At 68.0% G+C, this 13022-nt stretch overlaps 5 protein-coding genes across 5 annotated transcripts; 3 read left to right on the top strand and 2 right to left on the bottom strand.

The window, feature by feature from the left end:
* Window positions 1-389: 389 nt before the first annotated feature.
* On the top strand, window positions 390-1148 carry MICPUN_87559 (predicted protein; the record flags this gene model as incomplete). Its single annotated transcript, XM_002505427.1, has 1 exon — window positions 390-1148. A coding segment is annotated over one exon (756 nt), but the record flags the coding sequence as incomplete, so codon positions are not given.
* Window positions 1149-1242: 94 nt separating this feature from the next.
* Window positions 1243-2995, bottom strand: MICPUN_63546 (predicted protein; the record flags this gene model as incomplete). The annotated part of the gene is made up of 2 exons (XM_002505673.1): window positions 1243-1249; window positions 1284-2995. The coding sequence occupies 2 exons, from the start codon at window positions 2993-2995 to the stop codon at window positions 1243-1245; spliced, it is 1719 nt and encodes a 572-aa protein (XP_002505719.1).
* A 297-nt stretch (window positions 2996-3292) lies between these two features.
* On the top strand, window positions 3293-6646 carry MICPUN_103766 (carbohydrate-binding module family 20 protein; the record flags this gene model as incomplete). The annotated part of the gene is made up of 1 exon (XM_002505428.1): window positions 3293-6646. One exon carries the CDS (start codon window positions 3293-3295, stop codon window positions 6644-6646), a length of 3354 nt encoding a protein of 1117 aa, XP_002505474.1.
* Window positions 6647-6919: 273 nt separating this feature from the next.
* MICPUN_63548 (set domain protein) lies at window positions 6920-10240 on the top strand (the record flags this gene model as incomplete). The annotated part of the gene is made up of 1 exon (XM_002505429.1): window positions 6920-10240. One exon carries the CDS (start codon window positions 6920-6922, stop codon window positions 10238-10240), a length of 3321 nt encoding a protein of 1106 aa, XP_002505475.1.
* A 74-nt stretch (window positions 10241-10314) lies between these two features.
* On the bottom strand, window positions 10315-12958 carry MICPUN_104991 (pyruvate, phosphate dikinase; the record flags this gene model as incomplete). Its single annotated transcript, XM_002505674.1, has 1 exon — window positions 10315-12958. One exon carries the CDS (start codon window positions 12956-12958, stop codon window positions 10382-10384), a length of 2577 nt encoding a protein of 858 aa, XP_002505720.1. The 3' UTR covers window positions 10315-10381.
* Between the last annotated feature and the right edge of the window lie 64 nt (window positions 12959-13022).

The raw sequence follows: 13022 nt of genomic DNA on the forward strand, positions 1-13022 counted from the left end.
GCTCGCTCGCGCGATTTCGGTTTCCCTCGTCGCGATCGAACTCCTCGCCGGCGACGTGCGCGAAGGCTTCCGACGGCGACGACGCGAAACCGAAGAAGGCTGCGCCTAAGAAAAAGAAGACGGCAGCGGCGAAGAAGGTGGACGAGGCCGCCGTGGAGGTGGAGCCCACCGTGGATGGGGAGCCCTCGGTTGTCGAGCCCGCGGTTGTCGAGCCCGCGGCGGAGCTCACCGAGGAGAAGAAGAAGAAGCTGGCCGAGCGCTCCATCGACTCCGCGCTCGCCGAACACGAGGACGATTGGAACGACGCGCGGGCCTCACGCGAGCCGGATGCGAGTTCCGACGACGCGACGGCTTCCAGCTCCGCGCGGCCCGAGGTGTCCGGGGAGGAGGAGGAGGAGGCTGAGGTCATTGAGGCTGAGGTTGACGCGGTCAAGTCGCGGCTGCTGGATTCCTTCTACGGCACCAACCGGGGTTTGTCCGCGTCCTCCAAAACCCGCGCGGAGGTCAACGAGCTCATCTCGAGGCTCGAGGCGATGAACCCGACGCCCTCGCCGTCCTACGAGCTCGCGGCTTTGTCCGGCAAGTGGCGCCTGGTGTACACGTCGAACAGCGAGGTGATGTTCTTACTCGCCGCGGAGAACCTTCCGGGCCTCAACGTGGGCGACATCACCCAGACCATCGACGGCGTCGGGGGACGGGTGGAGAACCGCGTGGCGTTCAGCGCGCCGATGCTCGAGTCCTCCGTCAGCGCCAACGCGAGCTTCGAGGTTCGGTCGCCCAAGCGACTGCAGGTCAAGTTTGACGAGGCTGGCGTCGAGACTCCGACGATTGTCGCCGACGTGTTCCAGTACATGTCCCTGCCGATGACCGTGGACGTCATGGGACAGTCCATCGACACCGCGCCCCTGGCGGATTTGATGCAGCCGTTCCAGTCGGGGTTGACCGACGCCCTCAACGGGGTTAAAAGCGCGGTGAGCGGCTTGCCGTCGCTGAAGGTACCGCTGCCGGAGTCAGCCAGCCCAGGGTCGGAGGCGTGGCTGCTGACCACGTACCTGGATGGGGATTTGAGGATCGCAAGAGGGGATGGCGGGAGCGTCTTCGTCCTGACGAAGGTGAACGACCCTCCCAAGTACGGCAACTACTGATGAGCTGTAAATAGCAAACGCACGCAAAACTATCACGTCGAGACGACCCATGGATCGAATCGGAGCTCCGCGGGAATTCCCGACGGATCCCGCCGCATCACCGCCTCCGCCACGATCGCGCCGAGCATCGCGTGGTACACCAAACCCCTCGCGCCGAGTCCCCCGACGAACCACCACGAGCGACGACCCGCCTCCCCGTCCCCGTCCCCGTCCCCGGGTGCCGACTTTTCGTCCCCGTCCCCGTCCCCGCCGATGCCCTCGATCCTCCCCATCAGCGGCAGCGACCCGGCGGGCGTCCTCGGCGGGTTTGCCCTCACGCCGTACCTCACCACGTCCACATCCATCCCGCTCAGCGGCGGGTACGTCACGGACGCGTCGGCGACGAGCGCACGCGCAGCCTCCTGCGCGGCATCGTCCAACCCCGGATCGACGACGCCCGCGCGCCTCGCGTCGGCACAGCTGGCGCCAAACTCCTTCGTCGCGCCGACTAACAAACGCCCGACGCCCAACGGAGCGACGTACGGAGCGCCGAGTATCCCCGGCGCGCGTTCGTCCCACGGCGACGCAATCGAACCGGGCTTTGGCACGAGTTCCACGACGTGCCCCCCTTGGTTGGATAACGGAAGGACACACCCACTCGGTCCAACGGAGAGCTCGGCGATTGATCCGACGGCTGCTCCGCACGCCACGACGCACGCGTCAAAGGTGCCGCCTTCGACGCCGACGCGCTCGTCCGAGGTCAGGCTACGCACCGCTCGTTCCACGCGGAGTACCGCGCGTGACCCGCGCGGGGTTCGTGTCGAGGACGCCAACAGCTTGGTCGCGTTCCACAGCGCGCGAAGGTACCGACCGGAGTCGAGGACGACGCCGCCGGGAATGTGCAGCGCGGCGGCGGTGGGCGCAGACGCTTTCCGCGACGCCGCTCTCCGCTCCCTCGCGTTCGTCCCTCTAACCCTCGGGTCCCCTACGCCCGACGCCCCGGTCCCGTCGGTGTCCACCTTGGACGCCATCTCTTTCGTGTCGAATGGCTCATCGGTAAGATTAGCGCCATCAACACTAGAGAGAGTAGCGTCTTCGACCTCGTCCGGGACGGCGACACCCGGGAGGATGGCTCGAAGGGTAGCCGCGTCGACGGCGACGCCTCCGCCTTCGGCGTTCGAGGGGGCGAACTTGGCGAGATCGCGAGCCTGTTTGAGGTTTTTCGCGGGACGCACGGTCCCACGTCGCCACGCGATCGACTCGCCGCGTCGATCGTGTGGACCGGCCCCGTCGTCGTCGTCGAGGACGGCGGCTCCCGAGTCGAGCCTCCTCTCGGCATCCTCCGCCGCGGCCACGAGCGCGAGCGTGGCCGCGACGCCCTCGACGCCCCTCCATATGATCTTTCCCCGCGGCGTGTACGGGTGGAGGAGGCCCGCGGCGACGCCGGACGCGCCTCCGGCGATGCCCTTCTCGTCGAACAGGTGCACCTCCACCGGCCTTCGACGCGACGTTTGGAGCGCGTCGGCGGTGGCGGTCGGGGCGGCGGGGCTGTCGTCGAGACCCTCCGCGCACCGCAACATGAGATGGTACGCCGCCGCGACGCCCGCGAAGCCCGCGCCGATGATGGCGATCTTAAACGGCTCGGGGTCGCCGGGCGTGCCGTCGTCGGAGGCGGTCGCGGCGGCGCGAGACCCACCGCGCGCGCCGAGGACCCATCGCCTCGCTCCATCCAGCGGCGGAGAGACCGGTGGACGCCGGGGAACGCGCGGTGGCCGCGGCGCGGGACCGTCGCGAGACGCGCCGAGGCGTTCGCTCGGAGACGCGAACGTCACCGCGCGCGCGACGGTGGCGCTCGCCGCCGCGCTCGCCATCGCCTCCACGCGCACGGGCGCGCGTGCATGTGCGCGACGGTCGGCGGCAGCAGCGCGTTCCAGTCGGCGCTGGCGGGGATCTCGAACCTCTCCGCGAACCCTATCTCGAACTTCTCCGCGACCCCGGGCACAAAGGAGCCGCGCGGAGGCCGCCGAGACTGCCCCCGCGGTCGGCGTAACCCGGGGAGACGCGAGCGAGAGCGCGCCGGCGGCGACCGGTGGACCGCGTTCGCTCGCCGGGTTCATCGAGGTCCGAGGGGAGCGCGCTCGGGTCGGGGAGACGGTTACGCCGAAATCATGCCGGGGTTGATTGTGGCACAATCGATGACGACGGCGGTGGCGCGTCAGTGGAGCGGCGACGCGCTCGTCCCGTTCCGATCGTCCGGATCGCGCGCCGTTCCTCGCGCGCGCGCTGTCGTCCCCCCGACCCGAGCGTACCACGCCAGGTCGTCGCGTCGCTCGCGCCGGAGCAACAAGCGGATGGCGCAAACCCCGGAGGAGCGCACGGACGCCGCGGTCACCGTCCGCGTGCGACGTCCGTGCCCGGGCGACCTCCGAGTCGGGCTCCTGGGCGAGGGCGGCGCGCTCGGCAAGTGGGACACCAGCCGCGTCAACCCAATGCGACGCTCGCAGTCGGATCCCGACCTCTGGGAGTGGGTCCTCGCGGTGCCCATCGGCAGCCGCCTGCAGTTCAAGGTTGTCACAATCGACGCGGGCGACGCCGTGGTGCGATGGTCGCAGGGCGGCGACATCGTCGTCGCCGTCCCGCACGGGTGCACCGGCGTCGAGGTGAACGTGGACTGGCCGGAACCCCGGGGCGGCGCGGACGCGAGGGACGCGCCGCTCGCGGTGCAGCAGAGGGTGGTGGTGGAGAAGCCCATCCAGGACTACAGGGTCGAGACGGGCGGCGCGTGGCTGGCGTACGGCAAGGTGGAGAAGACGGTCGACGACGACGATTCGGATCACGACGATTCGGATCACGACGAGTCGGACGCCGACGACGCCGACGCCGACGATCGAATCGTGGTCGACGCGGTGGACGCGGTGGACATTGACGCCGACGGAGGCGCCGCGAAGGGCACGGCGGGTGCGTTTGTCCGCGCCGATCTCTCCACCGACGAGGACGACGAGGGCGATGTCGATGGCGATGACGAGGACGATGACGTGGACGATGACGATGCCGATGACGATGCCGAGGGCGAGGACGATGGCGACTCGAGCACGACGTCTTCCGGCGTGGACGCCGAGTCTCAGTCGTTCAGCGACGCGTTCGCCGGTGGGTACGTGGTCGGGTCGCACCTCGAGGGCATGATGGGCGGGAAGCGCACCGAGCTCGTGTTCAACGCCGCCGACAAGGAGGAGCACGGGGTCCGCGTCGGTATCATAGAGGAGGATCGGCTGGTGGAGCTGTGGCACGAGCACGCGGCGGAGCCCGGTAAGGGCATGCGCGTCGGTGACGTTTACCTGGGAGTCGTCGCCAAGGTCATCAGCGGCATGCAGGGTGTTTTGGTGGACGTCACGGGAAAGGGGCCGCCGTATTCGCTGATGCAGAAGGGCGTGGACGAACCGGCGCTGGCTTGGGTGCAGTCCGAGGAGCCCTCGGGGATGTGGGACGACGACGGCGACTGGGAAAACTGGGACGACGACGACGCGGACTGGGACGACGACGAGGTTTTAGACGGCGACACAGCTGGCGGCGAGGCTCCCGGGGCGAGGGAGTTTGCGACGACGCTGCTGGAGGAGGGCGCGAAGACTCGTTGGCAGCGCCGGCCCGCGGGTGGAAGGTGGGCGGACGCGTGGGCGGACGGCGTGGGCGTGAGCGGCAGCTACGACGGGTCGGTTTTCGACCCGGGAGGCGACGAAGAGGAACCCTCTGGCGAGGGTTCGGGCGAGGGTTCATCAGACGAGGACGACGACGATTCGTACGCCCCCGTGGACGAGACGATCGACGAGGAGCTCCAGCGGCACGAGGCGACGCTGGAGGCCCGCCGGCGCGACGCGCTGCGCGCCAAGGAGCGCAACGCGAGCCGGTCGGTCCCCGCCGTCGGTCGTTCCGAGCGTTTCTTTCGGTCGGAACCGTCGTCGTTCAACTCGTTCAACTCGTCGGGTTCTTCGCGCTCCCCCCAAACATTCGGCGACTCGACCGCCGGCGGGGACTTCGAAGAGGCGTACTCCAGCGCGTGGCTGCGGAGCGGCGGCGGTCCGAGGGGCGCGACGCACCACGGCTGGACGCCGTGGAAGACGCACGTCGCCGCGGTGGGGCGCGACTCGGAGCTCACGGGGGCGAACAAGGTTGTGGAGCACTGGCGGCCCGGGATGCCCGTGGTGGTTCAGGTCACGCGGCTCGGGTCCGGTCACAAGGGCCCGAGGGTCACCGCGAGGCCGACGTTACCGGGGAGGAACGTGGTGCTCTGCCCCGACGGCGAGGGGGTGTACGTCAGCAGGAAGCTCGCGGGGCAGGCGCGCGCCTACGTCAAGGCTGTGGGCGCCACCGTCGTCCCGAGCGACTGCGCGCTCATCATGCGGACGGAAGCGGCGGGGGTGTCCAAGGAGGTTCTCGAGATGGACATCAGGTCCCTCGCCGACGACTGGGACGTCGTCCGGGAGCGCGCGAGGGCGGCGGTGGAAGCCGCGGGGCTCCAGGGCAGGAGCCCGTTTCCCCGCCGTTTACTCGACGCCGCCACCGTGGAGCAAATTTTGGTGCGGGATTTATTCGGCGAGAGAATCGCGAAACTCACCGTCGACTCGATGTCGTCGTACGAGGCGATCGTCTCGGACCTGAGGCGAACGGGCGCGACGGACGAGATCGTCCGGCGCGTGCGGCTGCACACGGGCCCGGAGAACGTCTTCGCATTCCTGGGAGTCGCCGACGCCGTCGAGTCCACCGCGGATGAGCGGGTGTGGCTGAAGGACGAGACGCTTCCCGGGGCGCACGTCGTGATTCAGCAGACGGAGGCGCTCACCGCGATCGACGTCAACGCCGGGCGCGCCGCGTTCATCAACGACAGCGACAACGAGTCCGTCGCGGCGCAGGTGAACGTGGCGGCGGCGAAGGAGATCGCGCTCCAGCTCAGGCTGAGAGACATCGGCGGGTTGGTCATGATCGATTACATCGACATGCACGATCGCGCGCACAGGAAGGAGGTCGAGACGGCGTTCCTCGAGGCGGCGCAGAACGACCGCGCGCAGCTCACGTTCTTGCCGATATCGCCCCTCGGGGTCATGGAGGTTGCGCGCGAGCGGCTGCAGGGGAACAACTCCGGCAGGCGCATCGTCGCGGACATAAAAGGGATGCCGATCGACCCCGACCGGCCGCAGGGCGGTCCCAGGCGCGTCCGGGGACCCAGGCCGCCGCCGTGGGCGGGGGCGGGCACCGGTCGAGGTCGAGGTAGGGGCAGGGGCGGGCAGGGGCGAGGACGGAACGGATACGGCGGCTCTGTCCTCGGGGACCGGTTCGACGATTTCAACAGAGAAGGGACGGGCGGGCCGGAGGGAAACAGGAGGTTCAGGGGTTGGCGCGAGCGCAGGACGGACGATTCGCCGCGAGAGAGGGAAGAGATCGGCGAGCGCGAGGGGAGTTACCACAGCGGCTCGTACTACGGCAACGCGAGGCGGAGCAGCAGGGGTCAAAGGGGTCGTTCGTCGACGTGATTGATGAGGTAGACCGCTTGTTCGAGTGCAAATACCAATCGCGATTCTGTTCTGTTTGTGGAACCCCAGCTCCCAGAAAGGTCATTCACCACCAAAAGCCCGAGTAAACGAGCCCGTAACTCGCGCGGCGTCATTCTTGCCTCCACGGCGCCGAGACGCACGCGCGGATCTCTCACACAGGATCTAGGATAGCGGCGTCGGATTGGCGAAACCCCGCGCGCCTCGGGTCGGAGACTGGCGCTTCGGCGGGTCGGAGCCATCCCAGAATCGCGAATGGCGCCCGCGACGGGGATGACGAGGCGGGAGACCGGGGTGCCGCAACAACGCCACGCGAGCGCCCCCGCCAGCACGGCGGATGAGACGGCGATGACCGGAAATGACGGCTCCACCGACTTCGATCTCGCGCTCGAGTCCAACGAGGTACTCGCGGCGATGGACGACGCCGCGTTCACGCGCGCGGTCACTAGGTGCCTCGCCTCGCATCGCAAAATCTTCAGCGCGCAGCAGAACAACTGGGCGTCCGTCCGGCTCGCCGCGAACCTCGCGCCGACCCTGCGCGGCGTCGCGGCGGAGGACGCCAAACGCCAAGATCGCGCGACGGCCCGCGCGGCGGACGCCATCGCGGATCGCGCCAATCCCGACGACCCGGGCGAATGGCGAACGTCAGATCCCAACCGCGATCCGGACGTCGCGACCGTGGTGGTGAGGCGCTGGGAGAACGGAGCCTCGTCGGGTTCGACCGAGGAGATCTTGCAATGCCTCACCGAGACCCTGCCCGCTATCAGAAACGTTCCGCCGTACACCAGCTACATCTACAGCGCGCACGAGAACTCCTACGTCCAGGACGAGGTCCGTCGCCGGCTCATGCTCCGCGACAACGAGGGCGAGCTCTATCACGAACTCTCCGACTCTGATGCGAGCGAGTCGGACTCGGGGTCGTCCCAGCGCCGATCCGACGTCGAGGGCCTGGGCGACGACGACGACGGCACGGAGCGACGCGCGAGGCGGCGGACCGCGCGCGCGGGGAAGAAGGAGCGCGTCGCCGCGAGGCTGGGCAAGGCTAAGCCCTCGGAGGAGTACGTCGAGGAAGCCGCCGCAAATCACGGACCGATCGACGAAGCCGAGGCGAAACAAAAGGCGGATGAAGCCGCGGCGAATCGACACTGGGACAAGCGCACCGATTACCTCATCTACGCCGCCGCCGTGTGCCTCGGAACCACGACGCGGTGCATCGAGGCGGTGGCGGCGAACCTGCGTTTGGAGCCGAGGATCTTACGCGCGAGGATGAGGACGCTCCAAAAGGCTCGAAACGCGCGCGGCGGAGAAAAGAACGAACGAATCGACCGGCGCGGCGTCTCGATCGCGGCTGTTCACGAGGGCGCGAAGGCGGCGCACGAGGCTGGGGTACGCGCCGCGCAGGAGTACCGCGCGGCGCTCGCGGTGGCCAAGGGAGACGCGAAGGTTGGCGAGGAGGAGGGTGACGTGGAAATCAAGATGGACCCGGGCTCCGACGAGGAGGAGGACGGGGTTGGGGAGGAAGAGGGGGAGGAAGGGACGGGATCCGGCGGCAAAGAGCGCGAGAAGGCGAACGAAAAGGACGGCGGGGACGACGCCGGACCCGCGATCACGCGGCGAGCGACCCGCGGCATGGCGGACGCGTCCGTCGTTCCCGTTCGTCGCAAGGATTCTCGCGAGACAAAGCTGTGGAACCTCGTGGCGTGGCGGTTTCTCTCGGAACCGGACTCGACGGAGGACGTCCACGGCGGCGGCCTCCCGCGACACGCCGACGTGGACCCCGCGCTGGATTCCTTCCGGACGCTGTACTGCCCGAGGTGCCACCACTACGACTGTAACCTGCACGGCTGCGGGCACGCGCAGCCGACGGTGAAGCTCGGCGAGGAGGAGGCGAGCAGAAACCCGCACCATCGAAGCAAGACCCACATGGAGGCGGTACGACGCGCGGCGAAGGAGGCGGAGGAGGCAGCGGCCGCCGCCGCAGCCGCCGCCGCGACTGGGCGCAAGACGCGCGGCCAAATCGATCGCCCCGCGCTCGCTCAACCCCCGTGCGGGCCCCGGTGTTGGCTCATGGACGCCTCGGCCCGCGGGAACGCCTCGGCCCGCGGGAACGCCTCGGCCGACGCGCCCACCGGCGCCTCTCCCATCCGCTTCGACGCGGCGAGGATCAAGCGCGAGGCGGGCGAGGCCGCGACGGCCAGGGCGGAGAAGGCGAAGGCCGCGCCGCGGAGGTCACCTCGAGGCACGCCCCAGAAACAAACGACGAACACTCCCCGGAAGTCCCCTCGCGTCGGCGGCGGCGAGGGCCCGGCGGCCGGCGACGCGGACGCGGCCGAGGCGGAAGTTGACTTTCTCAACGAACGCCCCGTGTCCGGCGGCGTCGACGCCGACGCGGTGGTCTCCACGCCGGTCAGACAGACGGACCCTAAGCCCGCCCCGCGCTGGTCCTCCTTTGACGAGTCGTACTACGCGAAGATGAGGGTGGTGTACGGCGACGGCGGCGACCCGTGCGCCATAGCCCGCGCCATCGACGGACCTTCGTGCGTCGAGGTGTATCGACGGCTCCGCGCGGACCTTCAACGCGAGGGCGAGGCGGAGGCGTCGCGGTCGGAGCACCATAGCGACGCCGAGGACGAGGAGGGACGGGGCGGCGGCGGCGGTCGCGGGGGCAATCGGAGGAAGGGCGGGAAGAAGAGAAAGGGTTGGATCACCCAGCGCAAGCGAACGACGACCGCGGTGATTCGCCGGCGGATGCAAGGGAACGAGGAGGACCACGTGTGGACCCAGTACACGCCGTGCGATTGCGGTCCGGGGGGCTGCAAAGCGGCGACGTGCGCGTGCATGAGCGACGGGAACTTTTGCGAAAAGTACTGCAGCTGCCGCGGGCCGCTCTCGCGATGCGCCAACGCGTTTACGGGGTGCAACTGCAGGAGCGGGACGTGCGGGACGCGCGCGTGCCCGTGCTTCGCCGCCGCGCGCGAGTGCGACCCCGAAATCTGCAAGCGTTGCGCGCACACCGCGCAGGTCATCGCGCACGAGCGCCGCGACGGGTGGCCGTTTACCGACATCTGCGAGCCCGTGCCCGCGCCGCCGAAGGAACCAACCGAGGCGACCGCCGCCAGGAGCGATCCCAACGAGCAGTGCGGCAACATGAAGCTCTACCTCCGGCAGCACAAGCACGCGTGCCTCGGTTTGTCGGGCGTCGAAGGATGGGGATGCTTTTTGAAGAACGGCGCGCGGAAGAACGAGCTCCTCGGCGAGTACACCGGCGAGCTCATATCGCAGACGGAGGCGGACCGACGGGGTAAGATTTACGACAAGCTCAACTCCAGCTTCCTGTTCAACCTTAACGACCAGTGGGTGCTGGACGCGGCGGTTAGGGGCAACAAGCTCAAGTTCGCGAACCACTCCGCGACGCCAAACTGCTACGCGAAGGTTCTCATGGTCCGCGGCGATCACAGGGTGGGCATCTTCGCCAAGGAGCACATAGCGCCGGGAGAGGAGCTCACGTACGACTACAGGTACGAAGTAGACAAGGCCCCGGACTGGGCCCTCAAGCCTACCGAGATGGAGGACTGATGGGTTTAATCTTCGGACGGTCGGAGCGATGAGTCACGGTGAGGAGGATGCACCACACGCGGGGAACGATGGTTGATTTGTACGCTGAAATGAATTGAAATGAATTGATTCGATGTCGTCGTCTCGCTCGCCGTCGAGGGCTCAGTTGTTGAGCGCCGCCTGCGCCGCCGCCAGACGCGCGATCGGCACGCGGAACGGCGAGCAGGACACGTAGTCCAGATCCTTGCGGTGGAAGAAATCCACGGAGGATGGATCGCCGCCGTGCTCCCCGCAGATGCCAACCTTGAGCTCCGGCCTCGTCGCGCGGCCCCTCTGCACCGACGTCTCGATGAGCTGCCCCACGCCCGCCTGGTCCAGCACCTGGAAAGGGTCGTGCTTGAGGATCCCGCGCTCCAGATACGTGGGCAAAAACTTGGACACGTCGTCGCGAGAGTAACCAAAGGTCATCTGCGTCAGGTCGTTGGTGCCGAAGGAGAAGAACTCCGCCTCGGTCGCGATCTGATCTGACATGAGCGCCGCGCGGGGAATCTCGATCATCGTCCCGATCCTGTACGCCACCTCCGCGCCCTTCTCCTCGAAAACCGCCTTCGCCGTCTCTCGGATCATCGCCGTCTGATCCCTCAGTTCCTCGAGAGTGCCGACGAGGGGGACCATGATGTCCGGAATGACAACCTTGCCCTCCGCCTGCACCGCCACCGCCGCCTCGAGGATCGCGCGAACCTGCATTCGGCCAATCTCGGGGTAGGTGATGGCGAGGCGGCAACCCCGGAAGCCGAGCATGGGGTTAATCTCCGCGAGCTTCTCTATGCGCTCCACGACCTCGTGCTCGTCCGCGCCGGTGTCGGCGGAGAGCATCGCGACGATCTCGTCGAGGTCGCCGTCGGGGAGAAACTCGTGAAGCGGCGGGTCGAGAAGACGAATCGTCACCGGGCACCCGTCCATGGCGCGGAAGATCCCCTCGAAATCCTCGCGCTGGTACGGGAGGAGGTCGGTCAGCGCCGCCTCACGCGTCGCGGTGTCCGCGGCCATGATCATGCGGCGCACGGCCATGATTCTCTCGCCGGTGCCGAAGAACATGTGCTCGGTGCGAACGAGCCCGATGCCCTCGGCGCCGTTATCCCTCGCCGTCTTGGCGTCCTCGGGGGTGTCCGCGTTGGCGAGAACCTTGAGGCGTCGGAACTCGTCGACCCAGGTCATGAACTTGTCGAGATCGCCGGAGATTGCCGGTGGGGCGAGCTCAACCTGACCGCGGATGACCTCGCCGGTGGTGCCGTTGAGGGACACCCAGTCGCCCTCGTGCAGCTTGACGCCGCCCAGCGAGAGCCACCTGTTCTCCTCGTCGACGACGAGCTCGGAGCATCCCGACACGCACGTCTTGCCCCACCCGCGCGCCACCACCGCCGCGTGGCTCGTCATGCCTCCTCTCGCGGTGAGGATACCCTCCGCCGCGTTCATCCCGCCCACGTCCTCGGGTGAGGTCTCCACGCGCACCAGGATGCACTTCTTGCCCTGCGCGTTGAGCTCCTCGGCGGTTTCGGTGTCAAAGACAACCTGGCCGACGGCTGCGCCGGGTGACGCGGGCAGGCCGACGCCGATGACGTCCGCGGCGTACGCCGACTCGTCCTTGAACTGCGGATGGAGGAGCTGGTCCACGTGCGTGGGCTCCACGATCTGCACCGCGCGCTGCCTGTCGATCATGCCGTCCTCCACGAGGTCCACCGCGATCTTCACGGCGCCCGCGCCGGTGCGCTTGCCGCTCCTCGTCTGAAGCATGTACAGCTTACCCTCCTGCACGGTGAACTCGATGTCCTGCATGTCCTTGTAGTGCTTCTCGAGCAGTTGGGTGTTTCGCACGAGATCTTCGTACGCCTGCGGCAGGGCGGTCTTCATGGTGAGGATATCCTCGGGCGTGCGGATGCCCGCGACGACGTCCTCGCCCTGGGCGTTGACCAGGTACTCTCCGTAGAGGAGGTTCTCGCCCGTGGAGGGGTTGCGCGTGAAGCAAACCCCGGTGCCCGAGGTTTCGCCCATGTTGCCGAACACCATGGCCTGGATGTTCACCGCGGTGCCCTTCAGGCCGGTGATCTGGTTGATCGCCATGTACTTCTTCGCGCGGTCGCTGTTCCAGCTGTCAAACACCGCGTTCGCCGCGAGGCGCATCTGCTCGAGGGGCTCCTGCGGGAACATCTTCCCCTCGGCTTCGTAAACCTTCTTGTACCGCTTAACGAGCTCCCTCAGGTGCTCCGCGGTGAGTTCGTTGTCCTGCGCGACGCCAACCTCCTTCTTCAGCGAGTCGATCTGGTGCTCGAACAGGTGGTGCTCGATGCCCATGACCACGTCTCCGTACATGTCCAGGAATCGGCGGTAGGAATCGTACGCAAACTTCTCGCCGGCTTTGGCGGCGAGTCCCTCGGCGACGTCGTCGTTGAGTCCGAGGTTGAGGACGGTGTCCATCATGCCGGGCATGGAGACCGCCGCGCCGGAGCGGACGGAGAGGAGCAAGGGGTCGGACGCGTCGCCCAGCTTCTTCCCCATGCACTTCTCCACAAAGGCGAGTCCCTCGAGCATCTCGTCCCAGCAGCCTGCCGGGAGCTCGCCGCCGTTTTCGTGGAACGCGGCGCACGTCTCGGTGGTGACGGTGAATCCCGCGGGGACGGAGAGGCCGATTCGGTTCATCTCCGCGAGGTTGGCGCCCTTGCCGCCCAGCAGGGTCTTCATGGAGGCGTCGCCGTCGGCCTGTCCGTCGCCGAAGGTGAAGACTCGCTTGGTGACGGCGGGGGCC

This window comes from Micromonas commoda, chromosome 13, assembly GCF_000090985.2.
Source record: "Micromonas commoda chromosome 13, complete sequence".
Classification (NCBI taxonomy): domain Eukaryota; kingdom Viridiplantae; phylum Chlorophyta; class Mamiellophyceae; order Mamiellales; family Mamiellaceae; genus Micromonas; species Micromonas commoda.